The 23419-nt window shown below is 53.1% G+C and overlaps 1 protein-coding gene across 1 annotated transcript in view; it reads left to right on the top strand.

The window, feature by feature from the left end:
• Window positions 1-20404, top strand: part of DAB2IP (DAB2 interacting protein) — a gene marked incomplete at its 5' end in the record, with an annotated part of 206941 nt that extends 186537 nt beyond the window's left edge. Inside the window, 9 exons of the mRNA XM_082327221.1 lie at window positions 438-582; window positions 4802-5038; window positions 6703-6904; window positions 7527-7705; window positions 9318-10191; window positions 13049-13201; window positions 16823-17016; window positions 18029-18116; window positions 19802-20404. Coding sequence (XP_082183347.1) covers window positions 438-582; window positions 4802-5038; window positions 6703-6904; window positions 7527-7705; window positions 9318-10191; window positions 13049-13201; window positions 16823-17016; window positions 18029-18116; window positions 19802-19969 — 2240 coding nt within the window. The 3' untranslated portion in view covers window positions 19970-20404. The remainder of the gene's footprint in view (window positions 1-437; window positions 583-4801; window positions 5039-6702; window positions 6905-7526; window positions 7706-9317; window positions 10192-13048; window positions 13202-16822; window positions 17017-18028; window positions 18117-19801) is intronic.
• Between the last annotated feature and the right edge of the window lie 3015 nt (window positions 20405-23419).

Genomic DNA, 23419 nt, shown 5'->3' with positions numbered 1-23419 from the left:
TTCCTACTGGATTAGCCCGAGGGAGCGTCTCTGGAACCGGTGTAATGGGGGGTCAGGGCAGGCTCAGGAGGCGGCTGTTTCGGCAGCGCGGTTCTGATGCAATAGCCCATAGCCACAGAGGCAGAGCTGCCAGCTGGGGAGGAGGGATGAAACGTGCTCGTGGGGAGTCCGGGTGCCCTTCTGCAGGGTGTGCTGTACTGTTTTGTGAGCTCCCAAGGCAGTGTCGGCTACACCTGGGTCCCCTCGGAGATCTCGAGAGCTGGCTGGGGCACAGCCGCCCCGGGAGCCACCGCCGCCTGCGCTCGTACCCGGCTTCTGTTCAGCCAGTGTGACGGGGCGCAGGGTAACTGCTCGGGCACTGGGGCTTACGGACAGAATTGCTGGAAGGCTGCGTCTCTCATGTCTCCAAAACCCATCACCGACTGTCTGTTTTACAGGGGAATTTATCAAGGCACTGTACGAATCAGATGAAAATTGTGAGGTGGATCCCAGCAAATGTTCATCTTCAGACCTTCCTGAACATCAGAGCAACCTGAAAATGTGCTGCGAGCTGGCCTTCTGCAAAATCATCAACTCCTACTGGTTGGTATCCCGCGAGTGTCGCTCCCCTCCGCGTGCCCTCGGCTAGCGCAGAGGCGGTACAGCTGCAGGGGACAGGGGTGGCAGCAGTCCCTCTTCAGGCTGTTGGTACCTGTCCCTTAGCTGTGCTGACGGGCAGCTTGTCAGAGAGCTTTCGGGGGAGAGCTGCGGGGCCCTGCCCGTGTCCTGAACCCCTAAGGGTGGCCTGGTGGTCCAGGAGCAAGGGTGAGGATGGCCAGGGGGTGAAACAGCAGCTCCTGCTCAGGCAGTTTGGAGTGTCTGCTCTGGGGGTGCAACAGCCTCACCGATCCTCCGTCACGCTTGTTTTCAGTGGGTGCTGAAGGGTTACTGGCGCGCAGACACAGGGACAGGGCAGTGGAGTCAAGGAACATGACAGGCCTTTGCCAGCGTGACCAATTCAGAGAGGGACTTGATGCCAACTGTGGATGAAAGTCTGGAATAAAGGGCAGAAACGCATGTCCTGGGTCCCCTACCCATGTAACGATTCAGTCTGGATCAGACTGCCAGGCTCTGCCTGCCTCCCCAGAGCGTCAGGTGAAGTTTTGCAATCCTCTCTGCAGCAGGCAGGGTCTGTGGCCCTCCGCCTGCCTGCAAGGAAGCTGCACCAGCACAGGGAGCTTTTGTTTAGGCAGATGTTCTCTTGTTGCAGAGTGCTGGAGCCTGGGAGGAGGATGCTGTTACTCCTGGGTTGCTGTTTGGCTCAGCATCCTGCATTCCTCTGGGTTAACCCCTCTCTCTCCCAGCCCCGGGTGCTTGCTGAGGTGGAGATGGGGAGCCCATTGCCTCCTTGGCCCAAGGCCTGGTATGCAATTCGAGGCATTTCCTAGTTGTTTATTCTCAGGGTAAAGGTTCTTGCAACCAGCTGGGACAGGCCTGAATATGCAAAATTGATTGGAGTAAGGTAGTTGCATCCTGTTGTGGCGGTGGCTGTCAGGCACGGCCGTGCTCGTGGCGTTACCTGCTGCTCAGCCCTGGGGACTGGGAGCCAGGAGTCCTTGGGTCTGTTACAGACGCTGCCTGCAAAGATGACCTGAAAAGGGAAAAAATGGGCTTGTGACCCTCTTTACTTGGAGAAATAAAAATATTTTCTTTCTGCTTCTTGCTAACATACCCAGAGACTCTTGTCCTGATCATATGAGAGAATGATCATTTTTGTCTTGCTGCTGGATTTGCACTCTTCCTGCTTAAAAGTCTGGGCTTAGTTTTTATTAGTGTATTTAGTAGCAACACTGTTGTTGCAAAGCATCAACTAAGGATTATATTGGAGGAAGAAAGTATTTGATAATAAAGATTTCTCATTTTCTCTCCTATCCCAGCTGTTGCGTTGAGCTCTGAAAACTCATGATAGGCAATCTCCCAGGCTGCTGAGTGTGCCCTCCTGCAAGCCCAGGAAGGGAATTGCTTTTCTTGATATTGCTGAGGGAGACCAAGCAGCGAGAGGCTCACTCAGGCTTCCTTTATCTACCACAAGTAAGCAAAGGGCAGATTTCTTTGCAGGTATCCTATACCTTATGCTGGGCCAATTAATAACTCAGGAATGGCGTTTACCTGCTCCCCCAGGAGGGATTAATTCCTTTCAGTCACCAGTGGATTATAATTGTTTGAATGAACGTCTTCCTAAAAATACCCAATGCAGCACTAAAAGGTCACTCTAAAAATAGGCTGGAAAAGTGACCTAAGGAAAGTCAGGAATGCATGGGAAGTTTGTTCCTCCAGTCCTGCCTTTCTGAGGAAGGCTGGAGCAGCTGCTCTGCGTGGTTCCCCCTTGGTCCTTCGTGCTCACCGGTTCTGGGGGGTTAACTGGGCTGATGAGTGTTTGGGATTGGCCAAGGTACCCTGACAGCTAAGGATCTTGCTTTAAATAGAGTGCCAGAGTGTGCCTGCTCATCTGCCGGAGAGAGTCAGAGAGAGGAAAGAGGTTTACAATAACTGAAAATTGTTATAATTATGACATAATTTGGACATCTGGAAAGTTTCAGTGTAAGCAGAAATTCAGCATGTGGAAGCTCGTTACTGGGAAGTTGGGTAATGAATTACGGGCCCGTTTGTCACATAAAGCCGGCTAACTGAATTCCATCCGCCGTGACACAATTAAACTGTTACGGTCTCCCAGCCTGTGGCAGTGAACAGTGCTCACGGGCTGCGTGCAGCCGGTGCAGGCATGTTCAAGGGTTTACTTCCCAGTAACTGTGCAACCTGTCCTGATCATTCAAGCCTTAAATTGCTTAAAGGATTCTCCTGTTTCTGGGCAAATACCATGAAGTAAAAGGGCTTTGTCCAATTGTGTGGATCAAGCCAAAGACAGAGGAGAATTTATCCAGCCAGAGACATTGGCTAATGTTATTTATAAAGCACAGGGTAAAAGCTCACGTGTGTGAAGCATGAAGCCAGCACGGAACATGATGGCAGCGTTTGCCAAGCACTTCCATGGCGTGTCACCACTGTCAGACGGAGAGAAACCTCCTGGAAACCTGGAGCGCAGCTACGTGGGCCTCTGTGTGCAGCAGTGCTGTGCTGAGCGGGCTGCAGGGGTGGGAGGCGTGCGGCGGGGTGCCCGCCGGCTGGGGCTAACAGCAGCAGCCCCGGGCCTGGGGCGTGCGGCCGGGCAGTGCGGTCTGCAGCTGGCAGATTAATGAAATGAGGGGTGAGGCTCTGCCTGCCGAGCGTGCGCGCTGCTGGCTCAGAATGGCCGCAGAGCTAGAGGCCACGGCCGTTTGGCTGCAGGGGATGTGCCACCCCGACAGACCGCAAACCCTGCAGGTCCTGAACTCTGCAGTGGTGGCGAGGAGCAGTCAGTTGGGCTTGATGAAGTGAGTGTCCGCAGCCCTGGGAAGCAGAGGCTGGAGGACCGGGAGTGCTGGCAGCAGGAGGAGCACCCCTGCATTCACCCAGAGGCCTGGCGCTGCTGCCGCAGGGGCAGCCTGCACGGGCGGGTTCTTCGCTCTGAGTGCTCCTCCGTTTCGGGGCTTCCCACCTGGTTCCTGCTGCTGGTGGACAGCGGACGGTGTCTCTGGCCATGCAACTCCCATGATTTTCTCTTCTTCCCGACTCGTGTGAGGTTCAGCTGCAGGGCAGTCGGTCCCAAGAGGGGCACAGGCCAGTGAGGAGCCAGCTGACATTGCTTTGCTTCCCCCAGATAGTCCCTGCAACAAAATTGGGAAACCGTCCTCTGAAATGGCTGTTTGTTAAGGAGATTTATGGCCTAAAATGGAGTCTGACCCCTCTTCAGTCTGTTTTTGTACCATCCAGCTCTGTCGGTAAATGGCTCTGGTTTTGAAACAAAGAGGGTGGTTGCTGGCCAGGGCAGCCTGCGGGGCGGGCGGGGAGCTGTGTACCACGGCCCCAGGGGAGCAGGGGCAGCGTGGTGGGACCCACTGCCAGCCTGCTCCCGCGGGTGGGAGTATCCAGCTGAATAAACAACACATGCTGGGAACAGGATAAGGTGGGAGCGGGGAGCTGGGGAGGGCTGAGCAGAAACAGGCAGCAAGTTCTCCAGCGATAAGGGCTGCTGCAGCGAGCATCTGCTGGAGCTGGGGAAATTCTGGTACCCAGGACAGCCGGGCTGAGCTCTGTGCAGTTACAAGGCTGGAGTAACTCTGGTGGGGCTCCGCATTTGTCCTAGTCACAGTGGGATTTGATCCAGGTGCTTGAACAGGAGTATTACCATTTGCACAGCCCTCCCTCCAAGCACCAGCTGTGCCGGTGACCCCGGTACTGCTGGTGTGTCTGCCGAGGGGGTCCCCCGATGCTGTGTTTCCTCAGGAGAGGCTCCACCTTGGTGGCTGAGCCTCCCCCAGGTCGTCGTGCCCCGTGACGCAGCCAGCTGACTTGTGATGAGCTGCTTTGCACAGTTTGTTTCATATCTGTCTTCCCAGTTGTCTGGGCTTTTGGCACCCAGCACAACCAGGAACATCAGTCTGATGAAAGCTGCTTCTCTTACAACTGTACAGAGCGGCTTTGCTTTTTCCTGTGCAGTTTGAGTCTCCAAATGGACACTCTGCAAAAAAAAGGGACAAGAGCCTGCGACTGGTGTAGGTAGCGGTGCTGCTGTGGATCAGCAGCATGAGAGGGCTCTACCGTTGTACAGGTCTGGGTGTTGCGCCCCACAGCTGATACGCACCATGTTTAGTTACTGCCGTGTGGCAGTTTGAAGACACTGGCCTTGAACTTGCCATCCCTGCATGTCCTTCTGTCGTTTCAGTGTCTTCCCAAGGGAGCTCAAAGAAGTTTTTGCCTCATGGAGACAAGAATGCAGCAACCGAGGCCGCCCAGACATCAGTGAGCGGCTGATCAGTGCCTCCCTATTCCTCCGGTTCCTCTGTCCGGCCATCATGTCCCCGTCCCTCTTCAGCCTCCTGCAGGAGTACCCGGACGACCGCACTGCACGCACTTTGACCCTCATTGCCAAGGTCACCCAGAACCTCGCCAACTTCGCCAAGTAAGCCGGGGTGCAGGGCGGGAGGGGGAAGGAAACTCCGGGTGCGTAGGCAGAGCCGCGGCTCCGGCATCAGGAGCCCCACACTGGCCGCTCCTTTCCTCGATGGAAGGGGCCTGTTTGTTTCCCGTTGGCTTTTTCCCCCGCGTCTCTCTGGGAGCCGTTCCCTCGCTGTTGGGTCAGGGAGGTCGTTTAAGTTTCCAAAACAGGACACGGTTTATGAGCAGGAACACGGGCTGTTTTGACCACACGGACGAGCAGGCAGGGTGGCAGCAGGAACGTGCCGGCACAGCCAGGCGCTTTGTCCCGTGATGGCTGTGCGGGGCATGGCTGGCGGCGGTGCACTGCCCGCCTCCCATCACAGGCACCAGCAGGACCAGAACCCAAACGGCAGCAATGCTGTGCTCCCCTTTTCCTCCTTGTATTTTCTTCAGGCTCAATTTCCTCTTTCTTTCTATATATATATATAAAGGAGCTGGTCTTTCCCTCCCATGAGCTCTGGGACCTTCCCTGCTATTAAAATGCAGCTGTCTGAATGGGGAAGGTATGAAAAGAGAATGGAGACGCTATCAATTTCTAACTAAGCCCATTGGTTTGATGGAAACAAAGCGAGAGATTTCTGAAAATCTTTCCACTGGCTGCAGCTCTGAGCTACTTATCCTGAGCTCTGATAACAGAATGATGAGCTTTCCGAAACATGAATGGACAGTTTCTGTCGAAAGCTCCTTAGGTTTGGAAACTAGCTTAGTACACACGCTCGCAGTCAGGAATGCGCGTACATGGATGCAGACAGAGCCGAAGACATACAAGCATGTTACACTAGATGACAGAAATTCTCTATATTCCTGACCAATCCCTAACTAAAGGGTTTTCAGATTTTCAGCACTTCGCAGGAAAGACTCTTTAACTAAGCTGACATTAGTCAAGCCAAAGTGATCAAGCAGAGCTGTCCTGCAGATGGCATACAGCCGAGCCCCTCCTCGCAGAATCGCTGTCACTGGCACAGCACCAGCCGCTGCTGGTACAGTTGAACCGCGAGGCCCTCCCCGTTGTGCTCTAAATAAGACATCGAACCGAGAGCAAGGTCTGGGGGGAGTGCTCGGAGGGCAGAAGGAGGCTGCAGGAAGCCCGAGGGGACAAACGGGCTGGCCCAGCTGCAGGTGTGGCTCTCCAGGACGATCCCCAGAGCAGTCGTGCCGGGGCAGCGGCGGCCGGCGTGGCTGGAGGTAGCTTCAGGGCCTGTGGAAGAGTGGGGAGAGTGCAGGATTCCTACCTCCACCACTGGGCTTCAGTCAGTTGATGGTGCTTGATATTACGATTTCTTTATTTCCAGTGACAGGTCCTATTTCTGGAGGCTGTGCCCTGACCCAGCAGTAAGATACACTCCGTTACCGATAACAGCTTTGTTTCTCTAGCTTTCACCTTCATTTCTACGGCGGAGATCCCATGCTGACGAGGACTTAGCTGGATTAGGCTAGAGTTAATTTCGATTCCATGTCCAGTGAGGTACCAGGTACCTGCTAGCAACCCAATGGTCCCAAAGGCTTTGAAGGGTTCAAATGCCAGGGGAAGGCTCTGGCATTCTTACCTGCGAATGTCCTACCTGTTCTGTGGACTGCACTTCGGTTCACAGGGTTTAGCTGAAATTCATATTGCTGTCTTGATAGGTTTGGCAGCAAAGAGGAATACATGTCCTTTATGAATCAGTTCCTGGAACACGAATGGACTAACATGCAGAGATTTCTACTGGAGATTTCCAATCCCGAAACCATTTCAAACACAGCTGGCTTTGAAGGCTACATTGACCTGGGCCGGGAACTGTCCACTTTGCACTCACTACTCTGGGAAGTCATTTCTCAGCTGGAGCAGGTACCCGGGGGGATCGCAGGGGCGGGCTTTGGGGGAAGCGCAGTTGGCCAGTGCTGGGCATAGGCACCGCGTGTCCAGCAGGTATCAATCCGTGAGCTCTATCTCTGCACAGCTCAGCTGTTACTAACCCTTAGCACTTGCCCAGCCTTTGCACATGCTGCAGAAGTAGCTCATTCTTTACATCCTTCTTTTAGGCAGGTGAATATAGCTCTTTCCCTCCTCTGCTGTTTATCATGGCGGGGTGAGGGTGGAGGGGCAGGTGGGTTGAGAAGGCAGAGCTGCTGAACACTGGGATTTTGTCTGTCCCAGCAGATTCAAAAGGTTTCTTTTTAATTAAAAGGATTTTTGTCAAGAAACCTGGACCAGGCTTGGCTATAGTTGTCGTCTTCTGCATCTGAACTTTGTTAATCACACTTGCATCCTCTGCCCCACAGCAGCAAATGGTTTCTAAAGCCACATGTTCTGGGACATCCCATAGCCTCAGCGGTGGGGGTAAATGATGGAGAAAATGAATGTTGTTAATGTGATTCACTGAAGAGACTGTCCAGCAACTGGCAAAGCCCACAGTTCTCTAGCAGAAATACAAGGTGTTGGTAGTAATTCTGCTCTCTTTTCTGCCCAGGGCACTGCAACAAAACTCGGGCCTCTGCCTCGGATCCTGAGGGATGTCAACTCGGCACTCAGTAACCCGGCCTGCGTGCAGGTCTCGGTCACGGCCGATCACGCTGCATCCACGCCTAATGCTGGCAACAGCATCTCTGCGGGGCTACAGAAAATGGTGATAGAGAATGACTTATCAGGGTAAGAGCATAAAAGGGGGCCTGGCCACAGACCAGGGAAATACTGAATATTCATCTTCTGCCAAAACCTGAGCACCTGCAGGGACAGGCAGGACGAGATGTAGTGTGGAGTTGTCTGATGCATTGACTAGGCTTTCTGATCGCAGAACTGATGCTGGATGGAGGTCAGCTCTGAAGCTAGGCAAAGCGGTGGGCGGTAGCGCAAGCACGTGGCTCCATCCTGGGTCCCTTGTGAGCCAAAGCTGGGGATGTGGTCTGGGAAATCAAGAACTTGGTGGTTCTGGTCTCAGCTGTTGAGATGTGGCTGCAGAAGAAAAATGTTCATCCTTTGAGGACTTGAGGGCTTACTTATGCTAACCTCAAAGTGATGGGTATCACCATTAAGTTTAGTAGGTCTCTGGGCATGCAAGGTTTATAGGACTGGCCTTAACCATCTTTGTAGGATATAGGGTATGTGCTGAATTCGCTGAGACCCAAATCTGGACATTTCTCTAAGAGTTGCCGAGCTGTAGAGGCCTAACAATCAATTCCATTCTACTCTGTCCAGTTTTTATAATACTGGGTGTTTTTAATGATGAGCGGTGATTCACAGACACAGTCACCTAACATACTTTTTGGCCTAATTATGTACGGAGTTTCATTCATGGGGAGGATGACTCTTGCAGACCTACAATGTTTCTGTTTGTGGAAAATGAAATGGAGCCCACACAAATGGAAAGACTGTGCTAGTAAAATAGTTAGTAAGTGGAAACTACATAATATTTAAACAGTTAATCAGGAACGAAAGGCAGCAATGGCGCTGGACTTGCTCTAATCAGAGCTTTCATCTCTAATGCTTCCCAGCGTGAGGTACAATTATTTAAATCTAATGCTATGGAGGATCTCTGACAATATGCTTTCACCCCAATACTTGCTTACAGTGCACCATCTTTGATCAGTGGTATATTCACATTAAGCTACTGCAAAGCTCTTTCTTCCTATCCCCAAGAAATCAATATTGCATGAATGTATGTTACGGCAGGAGGAATGAGTGGATAACCTTCAGTTCCTGGGCTTCAGCTCTGCTGTTAGAGCTCTCTCCCTGCCCCTTAGAGGCCTAGTGTGGATCAGGCCCCCACGGTGCTCCATGCCGTACAAATACTGGCCAGCGTGCCCTCGGGAGCTTAATGCCCAGGTACAGAGCAGAGGACATGGGAGTGGCGTGGATACGGCCAGTGGGAAGCAGAAAGGGTGGCACGTGCTGCCAGCGTGATGAGCTGATGCAGCCGGGGAGGCAGAGCCCCCGAGAGCGTGTCTGTGAATGCCTCCTGCACTGCAGCTCTCGCCACGCACCCACACGCCCCCCGCTCACCTGCCTACCCCTGCCTGCTCCCGCGGGGCTGGCCCCGGGCTCCTCTGCACCCCTCCGTCCTCCCCGCGCACTGTCCCTCCCACGGGCAGCCCTGGCCGGGCCGGCCCTGCCGCAGGGGCAGGGTTATGTCCCCGTCCCGCACAGCTGCACCACGCAGATTTCTTCTGATTGATTTCGTTTTCCTGCTCCGGTGCAGCATTCACAACTCTTCTTTTTTGTTTTGTTTTCCTCTCCTCTTCCTTACGCACTGACTTCCCCGCAGTCTGATAGATTTCACACGGTTACCATCTCCAACCCCTGAAAACAAGGACTTGTTTTTTGTCACAAGGTCTGCTGGGGCCCAGCCCTCGCCTGCCCGAAGTTCCAGTTACTCAGAGGCCAATGAGCCCGACGTGCAGATGTCTAATGGCAGCAAGAGTTTGTCCATGGTGGACTTGCAGGACAATCGGCTCTTGGACAGTGGGGCCAACGCGCCTGGCACGGCTGACTCCCTCAATGACAGTCAGTCGTCCCTCGGGCAGTTGCAGGGTGTATGGACCACGCGGACTCAGCAGAACAGCGTGACGGGCATGGCCACCGTGCGCCGGGTGGGCCAGACCCCCACCACGCCGAGCGGCGAGAGCGCGCCCGGCCGGCCCCAGCTCCTGGCACCCCTCTCCTTCCAGAACCCCGTCTACCAGATGGCCGCCGGGCTGCCGCTCTCCCCCCGCGGCCTGGGCGACTCCGGCTCTGAGTGCCACAGCTCGCTCAGCTCCCACAGCAACAGCGAGGAGCTGACGGCCAACAAGCATGGCTTCGCCGCCCCCGCCGCCAGTGAGGACTTCACCCGCCGGACGGGGGAACTGGCCCGCCGGCAGCTCTCGCTGACAGAGAAGGGCGGCCAGCCCACCATGCCACGGCAGAACAGCGCGGGACCGCAGAGGCGGATAGACCAGCCGCCCCCGCCGCCCCCGCCTGTCACCCGGGGCCGGACGCCGCCCTCCTTGCTGAACACGGTTCAGTACCAGCGACCCTCCAGCGGCAGCATGATGTCCTCCTCACCAGACTGGCCCGGCAGCGGCGCCCGCCTCCGGCAGCAGTCCTCCTCTTCCAAGGGCGACAGCCCTGAGATGAAGCAGCGCACGATGCACAAACAGGTGAGTTCGGGGGCTGTACCAGCTGCGGGCGTTGAAGGGGCCAGGCGGGGTCAGCCTGTGGACTTGGAGAAGAAGTTGGCCAGTGGGGATTGCTACAAAGGGAGGGGATGTCACTGTGGCTCCGAGTTACCGCATCAGTGCCAACCCCGTGGTGGCACTGCATTGGCTCTTGCACCCAGCTTGGCCTGAGACGGAGGCCCTCCAGGGACAGGGACACAGATCAGTGTTCGTTCTCTGCGTTCCTCCGTCGCATCGCACGTTGGCGTGTGACTGCCGCAAGCCGGTAGGTGGCAGAGACACGAGGGCGATGGCAGCCATGCCTCTGTCCTGCACTACCATCTTGTCACTGCTTTGCCTCTCCATGCCCAGGCTCTCATCCCATGCCATAGTCAACCCCACGCCATCTCCCAGACTTGGGCCAGGCCCTAATCTTCTCTTGTAACTAAGAGTCTCCCTGCTGCTGCTCGTGTCCCAGCGGAGCCCCGGCACTCCTGGGCACTCCCGGGCACTCCCGTTTGTTTGCCCTGTGAGACCCCCCGTAAGTGCACCTGGGGAGGCGAGAGCGGTGAGGAAGGAGTCGGCTCCCCGCCGACAGTGAAGTTCCTGCTGCGCGGAGCTCTGCAGTGATTTAGGTTCCCGGACCGCATGCTGGTCTGCACAGAAATAAATTTTGCTATTTGTGGTGCTAAAATTGAAAGCAGTAGGTCCCAGACCCAGGGCCCTCTGGTTTTCCTGGCATGGATAAATTGTTTTTCTAGTGCTCATTTATTCATTCGACATTTCAGAACTAAGCCTATAGAAAATTAACACAGTAGGGCCTCTCAGTGCCTAAAGGAAGAGTTTTAAAAGTAATGCAAACCCAGAGAATGTGGACAACTGGCAAGAGCTCGCTGCATCTCAGCCCAGACACAGTAGCAAGGCCCCTTTTCAGCAGTATGGTGCTGAAAGAGCAACAGAGTTGGTGTAACTGCCTCTCCCGTGCAGAGCGGCTGTGGAGGCCTTTGTCAGTGCTGCCCAGTGAAGGCTCTTTTATCAGCCCCGTCTGGAGCTGTTCCGTGCATACGGTATCGATTCATAAGCGCTGGCATTAGCAAACATGCCATGTAGCAGCATTTGTATAATGTGGATCAATACTCATCAGGTGCAGAGGGCACAGAGCTCTGCAAGCAGCAGCAGCCTGTTTGGTAGCAGAGTTTCTTCCAGAAAGACAACCCTGAGCTCCGGGTGACCTTCGGCAAGGCCTGGCCAAGGTGTGTTTGCAGATCTTTCCCTTACCGTCCTCTCAAAGTTTCTCTCAAGACCTGAAGTCCTCAGAATGCCTCTCCTACCCTTAATCTGCGCATTTTACTTCTATGTTAGCAGCATCTGTAAACCATAGCGAAACTGCTTGCTCGTAGCTGGTGGTATTAAATGCTGTTTGAGAAGAAAGCAATCCCATTTGGTGGCCATTTTAGTAGAAGTCCATGAACCTCGTTCCTGCCAGCCAGAAGCGCTTCCTCTACTTCTGTAGGTTCATCTGGTGAACTGACTTCCAAACTGTCCCAGGCCAGATCAGATGTCCTTTTTTACTTCTTCAGAGAAGGAAGAAAGAGGCAGAAGGACCTGTGCACAGTGGGCTGAGCTCCGTTCATTGACATCCTTTACCAGTGGCCTTTACGCTGCTGCAGTGGACCCGGGTGGCCACTGCTCCTTGGAGCCAGCAGTTCTGAGCAGCCACCACAGGTGCCGTGCCCGAGCTGGAGATGCAAGAAAAAGCAGAAAGCCACAAGCTGGGTGAGGATTTATAGCAAGTAATGTTCATGAGCTGAGTCTGAAACTTCTGATTTAAAATTCTGGAAGTAGAAGACCAGACTGGAAGGTGGCATGGGAAAGCCCCCAGTCCCAGTGAGGGGATTAAACCAGTCCCCAATCCTTCCGAGTAAAGAACCTCCCCTTCTGCTGCTTGCATCAGCTGGGTTTCTCTACTGTCCAGAGGTTTGAATGAAGGAGAAAGTCCCCGACAGGTCTGACTCGTCACCTTGAATTCCCTTGACCAAGTCATCCAGATCCCTTGTGTTCATCCAAGAAACTGTTTACTGCAGTTTATAATGAGCCAGGATGGAGGGGAAATAGCTGGAGATTCACTTCCTCAACCTTGCCAGCCGGTTGGAAAATACTGAGGCAATGCCATTTGCAGTCCCTGCCCGGGCCAGGGCTGAAAAGCAGCAGCTGTGGCTCTAGCGCACTGACCGCAGAACAGCACTGCTCCCGGAGCTCCCGCAGCTGCCTGAACAAACCTGGAGATGAGCATTTAGACCTCTCCAGCATCGTAAGCGTAGTCTCAGCCAAAAAGAAACCTTTGTTGTCCAAGAAGGCACCTGCATGGCCAAAAGTAGCATTTCAGTTTGCCGATCTGGTTTTATCTTGTACGAAATCTCCACAGCAAGCAAAAAGACAGCTCAGTAAAAGGGGCTGAAGAGTTGCGTGAAATCTCAGCTCGCAGAGCGAATATACCACACCAAGCCGCTCTGCGTGCCCGCAGCTCGGCGCCTTCTCAGGAGACGGGACCTGCTCAGAAGCCTGGGCCCGTTACTTCCAGCAGGACCCCGCCGCAGCGCGCCGCTGTACGTCTGTTCTGTGGGGACGGTGCAGGGAAGAATTTGGCCTGTCAAAGGCTGTTTGACCTAAAATAACATGAGGTGCAGAACAGGAGTTATTCCTACCCCCCGGCCCCGACCGCTCTGGTAGCTCAGACACGTTCGTTGCTGTTTGAGCAGCGTGGGAGAGGGCTTGCTTGGAAGGAAATTCTCTCTCTCCAGCTTCATGACCATTTCTGTTACAGGTTTTTCTTTTGTTATGGTTGTATGTTTCATTGTAGGCCCCTTCTCCTGTGAACCCCAATGCCCTGGACCGCACTGCTGCTTGGCTTTTGAATATGAACATGCAGTTTTTAGAAGATGAAAGCATTGACCCAGATTCCAAGCACAGGGATAAGCTCAGGAATAAGGACGAGCTCAGCCAAGCAGAAAAGGTAAAACCTGATTGGATTGAAACAAGTTTCTAAATAGAGAGAGGATTTCCTTGAATGTTGTTCACCTGAGCACCCTGGGGACAAGGTGGGCTCTGTGGCACGTCCCTGCCCAGGAGAGAGGGACGTCGCTTTGCTCTGTGCCTGGCTGCTCGGCCTCGCGGCGCACTTCTGGGGAAGGCTGGGGAGGTTTCCACACACTCCGTGACTGGCGTTACCCTCTGATGAAAGCAAGTAAGAAAAGCAGGAGCCAGGAATCAAGTGCTGGTGCTGCTCTGCAGCAAACTCTGAAGCCAGCCAGTGCCTGTTACTTCCCCCATTCCTGCTCCCCCCAGCTGCAGGGGGAGAAAACGTAAAAAGTGAATTAAGCAGACCTGTAAAAGAGATGAGAGTAAGAGACAGAGATGTGTAGCAAGAAGCGGCTTCCATGTCAAAAGGCTGTAAACAGACCTGAAAATTAAGTCTAGATTCTGGCCTCAGAGACAGCACTGGGGCCTGGGGTGACTTCAGTGGTGCAGTGACACTGCCCCGAGCTTGTGGCTGTGTCACGCAGACGAGGGCCGGGCCGGTCTGGGGCTCTGTCAGGAACTCAGTTCTGGCGTATTCAGTGGGAGAAGCAGGGAAGAGACAGAGTAGGCCTGGCTAGGGGTGAAGAAGGAGGGTTAGAAATAACGATCCAGCAGTCAAGAGCTGAGAAGATCCCATCTTTGCTGACTGCTGCTTCTGCAAGGTGCTTTCTCAGCAGCCTGGCTCTGCCAGGACCGCTGCAGTTGGGCACAGTTAGCATTTGGGATGTTTCCTCAATGTGCTTCTCTTCCGTCACACCGGCCACGTGTTACCACCCGGTCCCACAGAACTGCAGACATCACCCTCCCTGAGCCTCTTCCCTGTTTTCCCAGCACAGACATGTTTCTGGTTTTGTTACGATAGCCTTCCTGTTCTCATTTTGCTGTGCTGTATCATTTTGGGACTGTCACCTGTTCGATGCAAGTGAAATGCCAAAGGCAGGTATCGTAGGGACTGGGAGGTGCAAGGCAAGGGCCCCAGCTGCCCCAGGGGAAGCGTGGCAGAGTTTTGTGAGAGTGCAGCCCGTTTCTTACTGGCTTTCTGCTGCTTGGGTATTCCTGTAAATGCACAGACGTGTACTGATCAGATAGCAGCTGACATAGAAAAATGTACATGTTTATCAGACTTTGTTTGCAGAGGTGTAGAAATCTCGACTACCACCTAAGCAGAGACACTAATAGGCAGCAAATCAAAGAGAAAGCGTTGTCGGACTGGTGCGTCACGCACTGGGTTATCGCTGCATTTGGTCATTGAAGGGCTTCAGAAAGGGTTCGGTGCTCGTTCGACTCTGTAGTGGAGACGACAGTGGCAAGCGTTGCTGTTGCAGAGGAACTGGAGTGAGGTGAAATGCCGAAGGACCACACACTAAGAAACACGTGCTGGCCTTCTGCGGCTCCCTCCTGCCAGCTCCCGCAGGCAGGCAGATGGCCCTCCGGTGTGGGCACTGGGCCTGCCAAGCCTTGTCACTAATCCCCTTCCTGGCACCCTTTCCTGTGAAACGGGCTCAGCTTTTCCCAGGTGGGCACGCGCAGGGACGGCTCTATTTCCATGGCAGCCTGAGGGGCCGCTGCACCCCGGGCCGTGCCGGGCTCGCCCCGTCCTGTACAGGGAGGGCTCACCAGCACGGGCCCCGCTCAAGGCAGACGGTGGTGGGATCCCTGACCCAAGTTCAGAGGGAGCCCCCAGGAGCCTGCTGTCTCATTCCCATGCAGCATCTTTTGTTACGTTGCTGTCGCATCAGTCACTGACATTAAAGATCGCCATTAGCATAATCTCTCTCCCATTACTGTAAGACATGAATGGTAATCAAGAATGAGACAAGTGTTCTAGAGACAGGAGCGACTCCTTCAGTCTCTGAGGCTTCTCCTGCTATCATTTGAGCTCACTTACGCTGCTTCTATTTTAAGGCTAGGGTAGGTATTTAATCTTTCCTGTTCAAGCAACTCCCTTCTGTCTGACCTTAGCGCTTCTGTGCAACTGTACGAGCATTTGTGTTCCTTCATTGCTCCAGGTTCCGTGTGCAAACTGTGTCGTTTCAGTGCCGCAGTAAAAGCTTTGCTAATGGAAAAACAGCGTGATCTGTTGAGCCTGTCTCTGCCCAGGCAGAAGGAGCTCCGAGGTCCTGCCCATCTGCCTGCCATGGCTCGAATACTTTGGCAATTCGGGAAGACCATCAGCATCATAAATTTTCAATCCTTAGGAGTTGTTGGAGTTACTTCTGCTGTCAGCCAGTCAGTCCGTGGAGTGGTATTAGGAAAGCAACGTGGATTTACCTGAGCTGGGGGTCGGGCTGACCGGTCCATGGGCAGCAGCCTGGCTGCGGTCCCCTCTCCAAAGAGCTGATCTGCTGGTCAGACCCCCAGCAGGACTCTCACAACTGGGACACAACCAAGGCCATCGTTTGAGTGCTTACACGGGTGGCCATGGCCAAAGGGAAGGCCGTGTTTCCAGGTAGCCAGCTCAATACACAATTAAGAGCATTTCTGTCAGTTCACGAATAACACTTGTAGCTGTGTAACAGACTTCATGACTCAGCTGGAAGTCTTTTTCCCATATCTGACTCTTTAAAAGCAGCTTGTCAAATTATCGACTGCATTTTAATTATTGTAAGGTTATTCCAGTTGAGATTTTTTAAAAAACAATTTCCAAAGATATTTTTTTGAAATTAACGTTTTGGGTTTTGGGTTTTTTTGCACAGATATGCACTGGATTTTCCTTTAGCAAAGCAAGTTGTACTGAATGCTGTGCTTCTGCAATAGCTGAACTTAGTTTTATTGCGTTAGAAAGCTCTTAATTTTTTTAATCGCTTTATGTGATTCTTCTGCTGCTGATTTTTAGCATCATCTGAATGAACAGTACAGCTGTGGGGTCTTGGCTTCACGCAGAAGCTCTTCTCGCATTGAACCCTGGTTTGACACCTGATTGCGTTGTTTAAGACGCTGGGTCCCAGAAGGCAGCAGTGCTCGCTGCCGCCGCTCCCGCCAGCGAGCTGCCCTCGCCTGATGAGGGGTGACGCCTCTGTGCCGGGACGGCAGCGGCCTACGTCCGTCGCTGCTGCGGGCCTGCAGCCTGGCAGGAGGCAGGCAGCACTGACAGCTCCTGCTCGGCTTCCAGCAGCTCCAAAGCGCCCACGTTTGTTGTTGTAGACTGAAGAGCTCATGTGTAAACCCAAAATCCCACCAGTGCAGCTTCTCCTGCCTGTGTTTAGCCCTGTGCTGTTAGTGTGAGGAAGATGCCAGATGCGTTTGCCATTCGCTCACTCTAACCTGCATTCCCCATGTGAAATGCCAGACTCTGCTAACAACCCATTCTCTGAACCTGCCAGTGACCTGCCCGCCCAGCGGAACGCAGCATCGCTCCTAGCGCAGTGTGGAGAAGACTGAAGAGGAGGTGTCGGCAAGCGGGGTTATCTGACACGGGTTTGCAGCTAGTCTAATGCAAGGAGAGGGGCGTAACTGGGTTATGGGGAAACCCTGGCGAGGGCAAAGCCGTACTAGGTAACATGCCCCATGTGTTTTCTCCTCCTGTGTCTGTCCTTGCATGCTGTAGTACCAGCAGGACCTAGTGGTGCTGCAGGACAAGCTTCGCATCTCCAACAAGAAGCTGGAGGAGTATGAGACTCGCTTCAAGTGCCAGGAGGAGACAACGCAGAAGCTGATGCTGGAGTACCAGGCCAGGCTGGAGGAGAGCGAGGAGCGGCTCCGGAGGCAGCAGGAGGATAAGGAGATACAGATGAAGGGCATCATCAGCAGGTACAGGGGAGGTGGGAGTGCTGGGGATGACAGTAAGGCAGGCAGCCTGGCTGGCATTAGAGCTGACCCCTGCTCAGGAGAATCAGGTTCTTTGGAGGTCCAGGCAGGTTTCCCATGTGGGTTTTCCAGCATTTATTCACTTTCTGCTGTTCTGGGTTACAGCCCCTGAGGGGGATTTGAAGCCCTGACTCTTTGGGTCCCCCATCAGTGTTACCGGGGACAAGGGAAATCCTGACATTTTCCTGATTCACAAAGGCTTCAGGAGGGGAGAGCTGGCAGCCCGCCCCGCTTCTCGGAGGATCTGGCATGCTTGCTCTTCTCTTCATGAGCAATCAAAATGTTCTTCTCCTGGTGTTTAGCTAAAGGTCTTATCACCATCCCATTACTCCTAGCTATAAATCCCTTTCTCCCACCCAGCGGGATGCAGTGTTTCCATTTGTCCAGGACGTAGACTGGTCCAGTGCAGCTAGCGTCACCCCCACCTGAGCCAAGCCAACTCGGTGCTTTTAATCAGCCCTCGTGAATGGGTCAGCCTGCACTGTTCTGTATCACTTAACCTTTGGGACAGTCTGCTGTAGAGGTCTCTAGAGAAGAGCAAGAGCCAGAAAAAAGACTGGTTCTAAACGACTGGTTTGTGTGTAAGAAGAGGTAGTAGTGCCAATGACTGTGCGTCTCCTTTGTGCTCGAATGCACAACTGCGGGTCCTGGGAGCATCTCACCGTGTGCCTCAGCATTGCAGTTTCAGACGAGACTGTTTGACCTGGTACGGGTGATGGGGGCTGCTGTGTGTGGCCCATTCCGTCTGTAGACCAGCTTCTCTGGTATTTCACATCTCTTCCCGTGTGCTTCAGAGGTGTGCATCACCCCTTTGCTTCCTTGGGGTCAAGGACTAAACGAGGACATGATCTGTATCGTTCACTCTGGGTGGCTGATTTAGACGGGTATGAGACTAATATCTGGGCTTAGCAGAGCCCGACAAATGTAATTTTTTTCTTGTCTGTTCGGCTACCAGACTGATGTCAGTTGAGGAGGAGTTAAAGAAGGACCATGCAGAAATGCAGGCTGCCGTGGATTCCAAGCAGAAGATTATCGATGCACAGGTGAGGCCCCGATACCAAGGGCTGCAGCGCTTTTCAGGGTGAGGCTGCCAACGCGCAGCCCCCCCGCCACGCAGCAGGGCCAGCTCAGGCACGGCGAGGCTGTGTGTGCCGGTGAGTCAGCACCAGGCTGCAGTCAGCGACGGAGCCGCTCGGCCTTCCGCAGGATGCGATTTATTGTCACAGCATTCCCATTCGTACAGCTGTTTCCAGCCTTGGAGCTTGGCCGGTGACACAGAGGATGTGGGGGGTGGCAGTTTGTGGAAGGATCATGCCCACAATTCAGTCAGTTTGGGGAAGGATCGTATCCTCGTTGGCCCAGTCTGAGGTCCCCGGAGCTTTGCTTGGTGCTTCATGTTCCAGTAATGCTTGCAGGACCTGGACACAAGGAACAGAAAGCCTGGCCAGACCAAAACCAACATGTTTTTTCAGCCTTTGGGTTGTGGCTTGCAGGATTGGGAAGCTCAGTTATTGCTATAGATTACAATGGCAGAGGAGCATCAGGTGATGGGTGCAAAACACTATGCTTGAAAAAGAGAATCTGAAAATACGGTCCATAATCTTTTAATTTGTCTAGGCAGAGATAATCTTTTAATTTGTCTCGGCAGAGGGATCTTCTTAGCAGCTAGGCCTTCCTACAGGTTGTGGCTAGGTGATAGTATATTCTAGGCTTACTCTTAACAACCCTATTAATCACTTGGGAGTCACTACTCATGACTAATTTACTGTACAGCTAATTTAAAAAGGAGATGAGACAGTAGTAACTTTGTAAAAAGAATCACTGTGTTTCTGTAGAGCAATTTGTTCAAAGCTAGTAAATCACCGTGTTTGCTTCTGCACTCTGGCAAAGCCTGGCAGACGCAGGGGCGTCCGCAAGGTGCGAGCGGTGCAGCCTGCAGCCTGCCGGCGGCTCTCGACAGGCTCTCCTGTCTCCTGCCACCCTGTGTGCTACATGTGAGGCTCTCCCCACCAGCCCGTCTACGCTGTTCTCTTTTTGTCATCTCAGGCTGTACAACACTGTTGGACGTGTTCGTACGTGGAGCTTCGAAGTTACACACAGGCAGACTGCTGCGCCCCTCCGGGTTGGTTCTGTCCCCTCCTGCTAATGGCAGACAGAGAAGGATGGGGACTTGTGCAGTGTTGCAAAGCGCAGGAGTGGCAGAAGCAGGCTGCAACGCGGAGGCTTGTGCTCCCATCCTTGCGATACCGTAATCAGTGAGAGTTGCCATCAAAGCCATCTTGGGAGGCCACAAGTCATTTAAACTATTAATTTACACTAACAAAATCAATTAAACACTGAAAGGAATAACTGTCTTGGGAGAGCACTAGGTTTTAGAAGAGGAATCTTACCGTCTTTGTAACAGCTGCAGTTAGAGCAAACAGTACAACGAATTTCTGTGTAACTGAAGAATTGGAGAAACTGTGTTATCTCCATTTTGTTCAGGATGCTAAAACGAATTTAGTTCACATTCCACAGGCAAAATACATTTGTGGCCCTGCTAATAGCAGTAGATTTAAAAAAATGCTGCCTAGCACTTACTTAAAACCCCCACACCTAAGAATGCCAAAGAGAAAGGTCCTGGTGCAAGAGGCCTCTGGGCCGCTGCCGCAGGAGAAGCCCTGGCATCACAGAGGGCCGGGTCTCCATGCGCTTCCTCTGACTGTTCCCTCTGCCCGTTCGTTTGCAGGAGAAACGCATTGCTTCACTGGATGCTGCCAACGCACGGTTAATGAGTGCCCTTACTCAGCTGAAAGAGAGGTACAGCATGCAGACACGTAATGGGATCTCCCCCACAAACCCAACTAAATTGCAGATTACAGAGAATGGAGAATTCAGAAACAGCAGTAATTGTTAACCCGCGGAGGGTGCTGCCGCAGGAGAGGAGGCCTGGCCAGAGAGACCGTGCAGCAGCAGGTGTGAGCCGCGGCTTCAAAGAACGGCTGCTCTCTCCCCCCAGAGAACCCAGCTCCTTACTGCGGACGGCGCGCTTGACTGAGCCTTTGTGGGAGATGCTAATGCCAGCACATTGAGGGGACGGAAAGATCGAGTGTGAGATGAGTGGCATAAGGAAATAACATATATTTGAGAATCGCTGTCACTGTTGGATTTAAATCAGTGTTTAATGTTTAAACAAAAGTAACCTTTTCCTTCTAAACTGCCCAAAGGATATGCGTCACCCCTCCCAGCAAGGAATAACGTCCTTGTCATTGCAGTAAGCGAAATAAAGGGAGCTGGGCAGAGCCTGCAGCAGGCAGTGGCCCAGTAAGTCCAGTTAAAGTGTGCTGCTGGATGTAGCCGTACGAGGGATGGCAGCGAAGCTTGGCCCGCTCCTCCTGTGGCTCCCCCCGGAGCACAGCCCTCTCCCAAAGCAAAGCCCGAGCCCCGAGCCGAGCCCAGCCGTCTTTTCCTTGCGTGGCTTTTGTGAGGCCCTTTGACTTTTACGGCGGGTGACTGTCCACCGGGCATTTACGCAGCTAATTAGTGGTTAATTAGGGAGCCCATGTAGGGAGCCCAGTCCAGATGAGAGGTCAGGGCGCACTCTGTGCGATGTGGTAGCCAAAGCGGTGCTGCGTGGGGAACCCGGGCGGCAGGGCAGGGGAGCCGGGCACGGCTGGGGCTGCTGGGGGGCCCCGGGCAGCCCAGGGGAGCAGAGCAAGCCCAAGGCTCTGGCACGCAAGTGGAGGGAGGAGCTGGCAGCTGGTGAATGGTGACTTGGTTCTGCTCTCCCTCGAGTAAAGGGGAAGAGTCTTTGTAAGCAATAGCCCCAGGGCACTGTCCCGTCCCCCCCCATTTCTAGCCAGAGAATAAAGTAAATGTTGCCTGAGCTCGGTCCCCGAGCTGTGGATGAGGTACAGGGGCTGGATTTCCTGGTGCCCGTTGTGGTAGAGGGGGAGCGAGGGGCTACGTGAAATGGCCAGCTGCTTGCTTGATGGAGGGTTCCTTCTGGGGGTGTAATGCTCTGTGCAGAGGTTTTTACTATTTCTGGGGAGAAAAACAGACAAAGAAACAAGAAAAAGCCCTGAAGAACCATGAAGATCGGTAATTGTATTTCTTTTCTTTCACAGTATGCATTAGAAAAAAAAAGATCCCATTTTCTGGAATACTGTCCTCTTTAAATTGGGAATGAGCACTGCATGGAAATTAACCGGCTCGAAGAATGTAAAACATGGTCATAAGGGAGTAACCAACAAGAACAGCAGCCACCACCGAAAGCCCCCTTGTCAGGAGCACTGTGCAGGCCTAAGCCAGGATTAGACTTTCCTAACTGCTGAAACACGCAGATTCGGCACATTCAGACACGTTGTGCTCAGCGGAGGGGTCACCTCCTTAACGGGGGATTGTGCCGCTGACCTGCCGCCACGCTGTGTTTGTTGGTTTGTGTTTTTTAAGTTAGTCCTTCACGACTCCCACTCTCAGAGCAGGTCACTCGTACCAAGAGCCAGAGAGATTTCTCTGAGAGACGGATGACAGTGTACAGTGTACAGGACATCTGCCTATTCTTCCCACTAAACTTTAATACACTGCTCAACGCCTGTCCTAGCTCCTCCTGCCATGCGTAAATGTACAGTCCAAGGGACTAGGATGCTCACTGAGCTCTGCACAGCTTAGGTACCGTCTCCAGCCTCACACTACCTAGGCTGCCTGAGCAGGACACTGTTTGCCAGTAAGCTCCGCGTTGCCATGCTGCCCCACAGCTGTAAGGCTCATTAACAGCATTCTTCCACATGCAGTTGTTTTCAAAATTAAAGATGCTTTTTTTTTTCCTAAACGTTTTTCTGTTCCCTGGAAGCCCGGGGCCAAGCTCGGTGCGGCTTGGTCCTTGGAGGAGCGAACGTGTTGCACTGAGGTCTCCACACCCCGCCAACGCCTGCAGAGTGGTGCAGTCGCACAGCAGACCCCAAACGGAGCTCCTCAGAGAAAAGTAATAACTAAGTATTTATGACGAGTACAGTCACCTTTGAATTTTGGAGACTAGCACAGATGGCTTTGAAGAACCTCACAACACTGACAAGGTTACAACTGGAGAAAGACCCAGACAGGTTAGGAATATACAGGGTGCTGTGGAGCGTTGGGTACGTACACTTGTATCTGCCATTGTCTCAGAGTCAAACCCATTATAAGAACCCTGCAAAAAGACTACTTTAAACTGCTGTTGCCCTGAGATGTTTGTTTAGAGCTGATTGTTTTTGAGTTCCAAAATATTTGTGTTGCGAGAGACAGAAGTTTTCCAAGAGAGAAGTAACATAGAGGAATGGAAACGCTAACAGGGCACGGGGGCGGGCGCCCCACCAGCAACGTTTCCATTCGTACTCGGAAGTAATTTTGGGATGCAGTCAGTGGAGCTGGAAAAAAGAAACACCCACAAAACAATTGTTTAGTACCGAAGCTAAGCACAGTACATCTTAATCTTCTCCTCAACCACAAGCCAAGGCACTGCTCCCCCCTGCCCCGATCTGTCAGAAACTCCTGGTTAACCGCAAACTTGCAAATCACTGAGCACAGATTGTTCTGCTGAAATGGCAGGAACGCTTAAAGCCTTCCACCGCGCGTTGCTAAACGCTTAACAAGTTCCAGTGCCAACACCTCCTGGAGTTGTTGCTTAGTTTCCTGAGCCAGTATGAAAAGAAATCCCAATCAGGACGAAGTCTCGTTACAGTAGCGATCCCCCCCTTGTCCCTGTGTCCTTCCCCCGCAACTGTCAACAACTGGAGCTAAATGTGCCCCTCCCCTGCACAGGGCTGGGGGTAGGTTTTAAGATCCAGGCTCAGTTCCGTTCTGTTACTTCAGTTTGTGTTTCTGTTATTTATAAACTGTACATTTAGCTATGTGTGTGTGTGCACGTGTGTGCGTGAGCGAGCAGGAGGGAGCCAGCGAGCGTGGCCAGGTTGCCCAGCGTGGCCTGGGACCCGGGACCTGGCGTAGCAATACCAGAGGCGATCCCAAGAGGTGCTTGCAGCACCAGAGCAAAGCAACCACTGTCCGTACCGTTCTGTGATCTGCTCCAGTTTCCTTTTCGTTCTTGCGCGTTCTACAGTAAGAGGCTGTTCTAGTGCAAACTCGTCAACGTGTAGACAAAGCGACAACACACTCAGATTTTTATCTTAATACAAGTCTTAATATTTTTTTGTAAATGTTTTCAGTGTTTACTGTAACGTATCTATCTCACTAACAGTTGTATATAGTAACTTACTTCTGGTGCTGCTTATTCAGTCAGGATTTGGCTGTATCTCACTGCTGGTTTGGAGAGGTGGCCTCAAAGCAGCAAATCGGGATCCAGACGCAGATCATGATTGCAGCCTCCTCC

The sequence above is a fragment of the Platalea leucorodia genome, assembly GCF_965183815.1.
Source record: "Platalea leucorodia genome assembly, chromosome: 15".
Lineage (NCBI taxonomy): Eukaryota > Metazoa > Chordata > Aves > Pelecaniformes > Threskiornithidae > Platalea > Platalea leucorodia.
The sequence above is the reverse complement of the archived record's forward strand: the minus strand, read 5'-3'. Positions and strand labels throughout refer to the sequence as shown.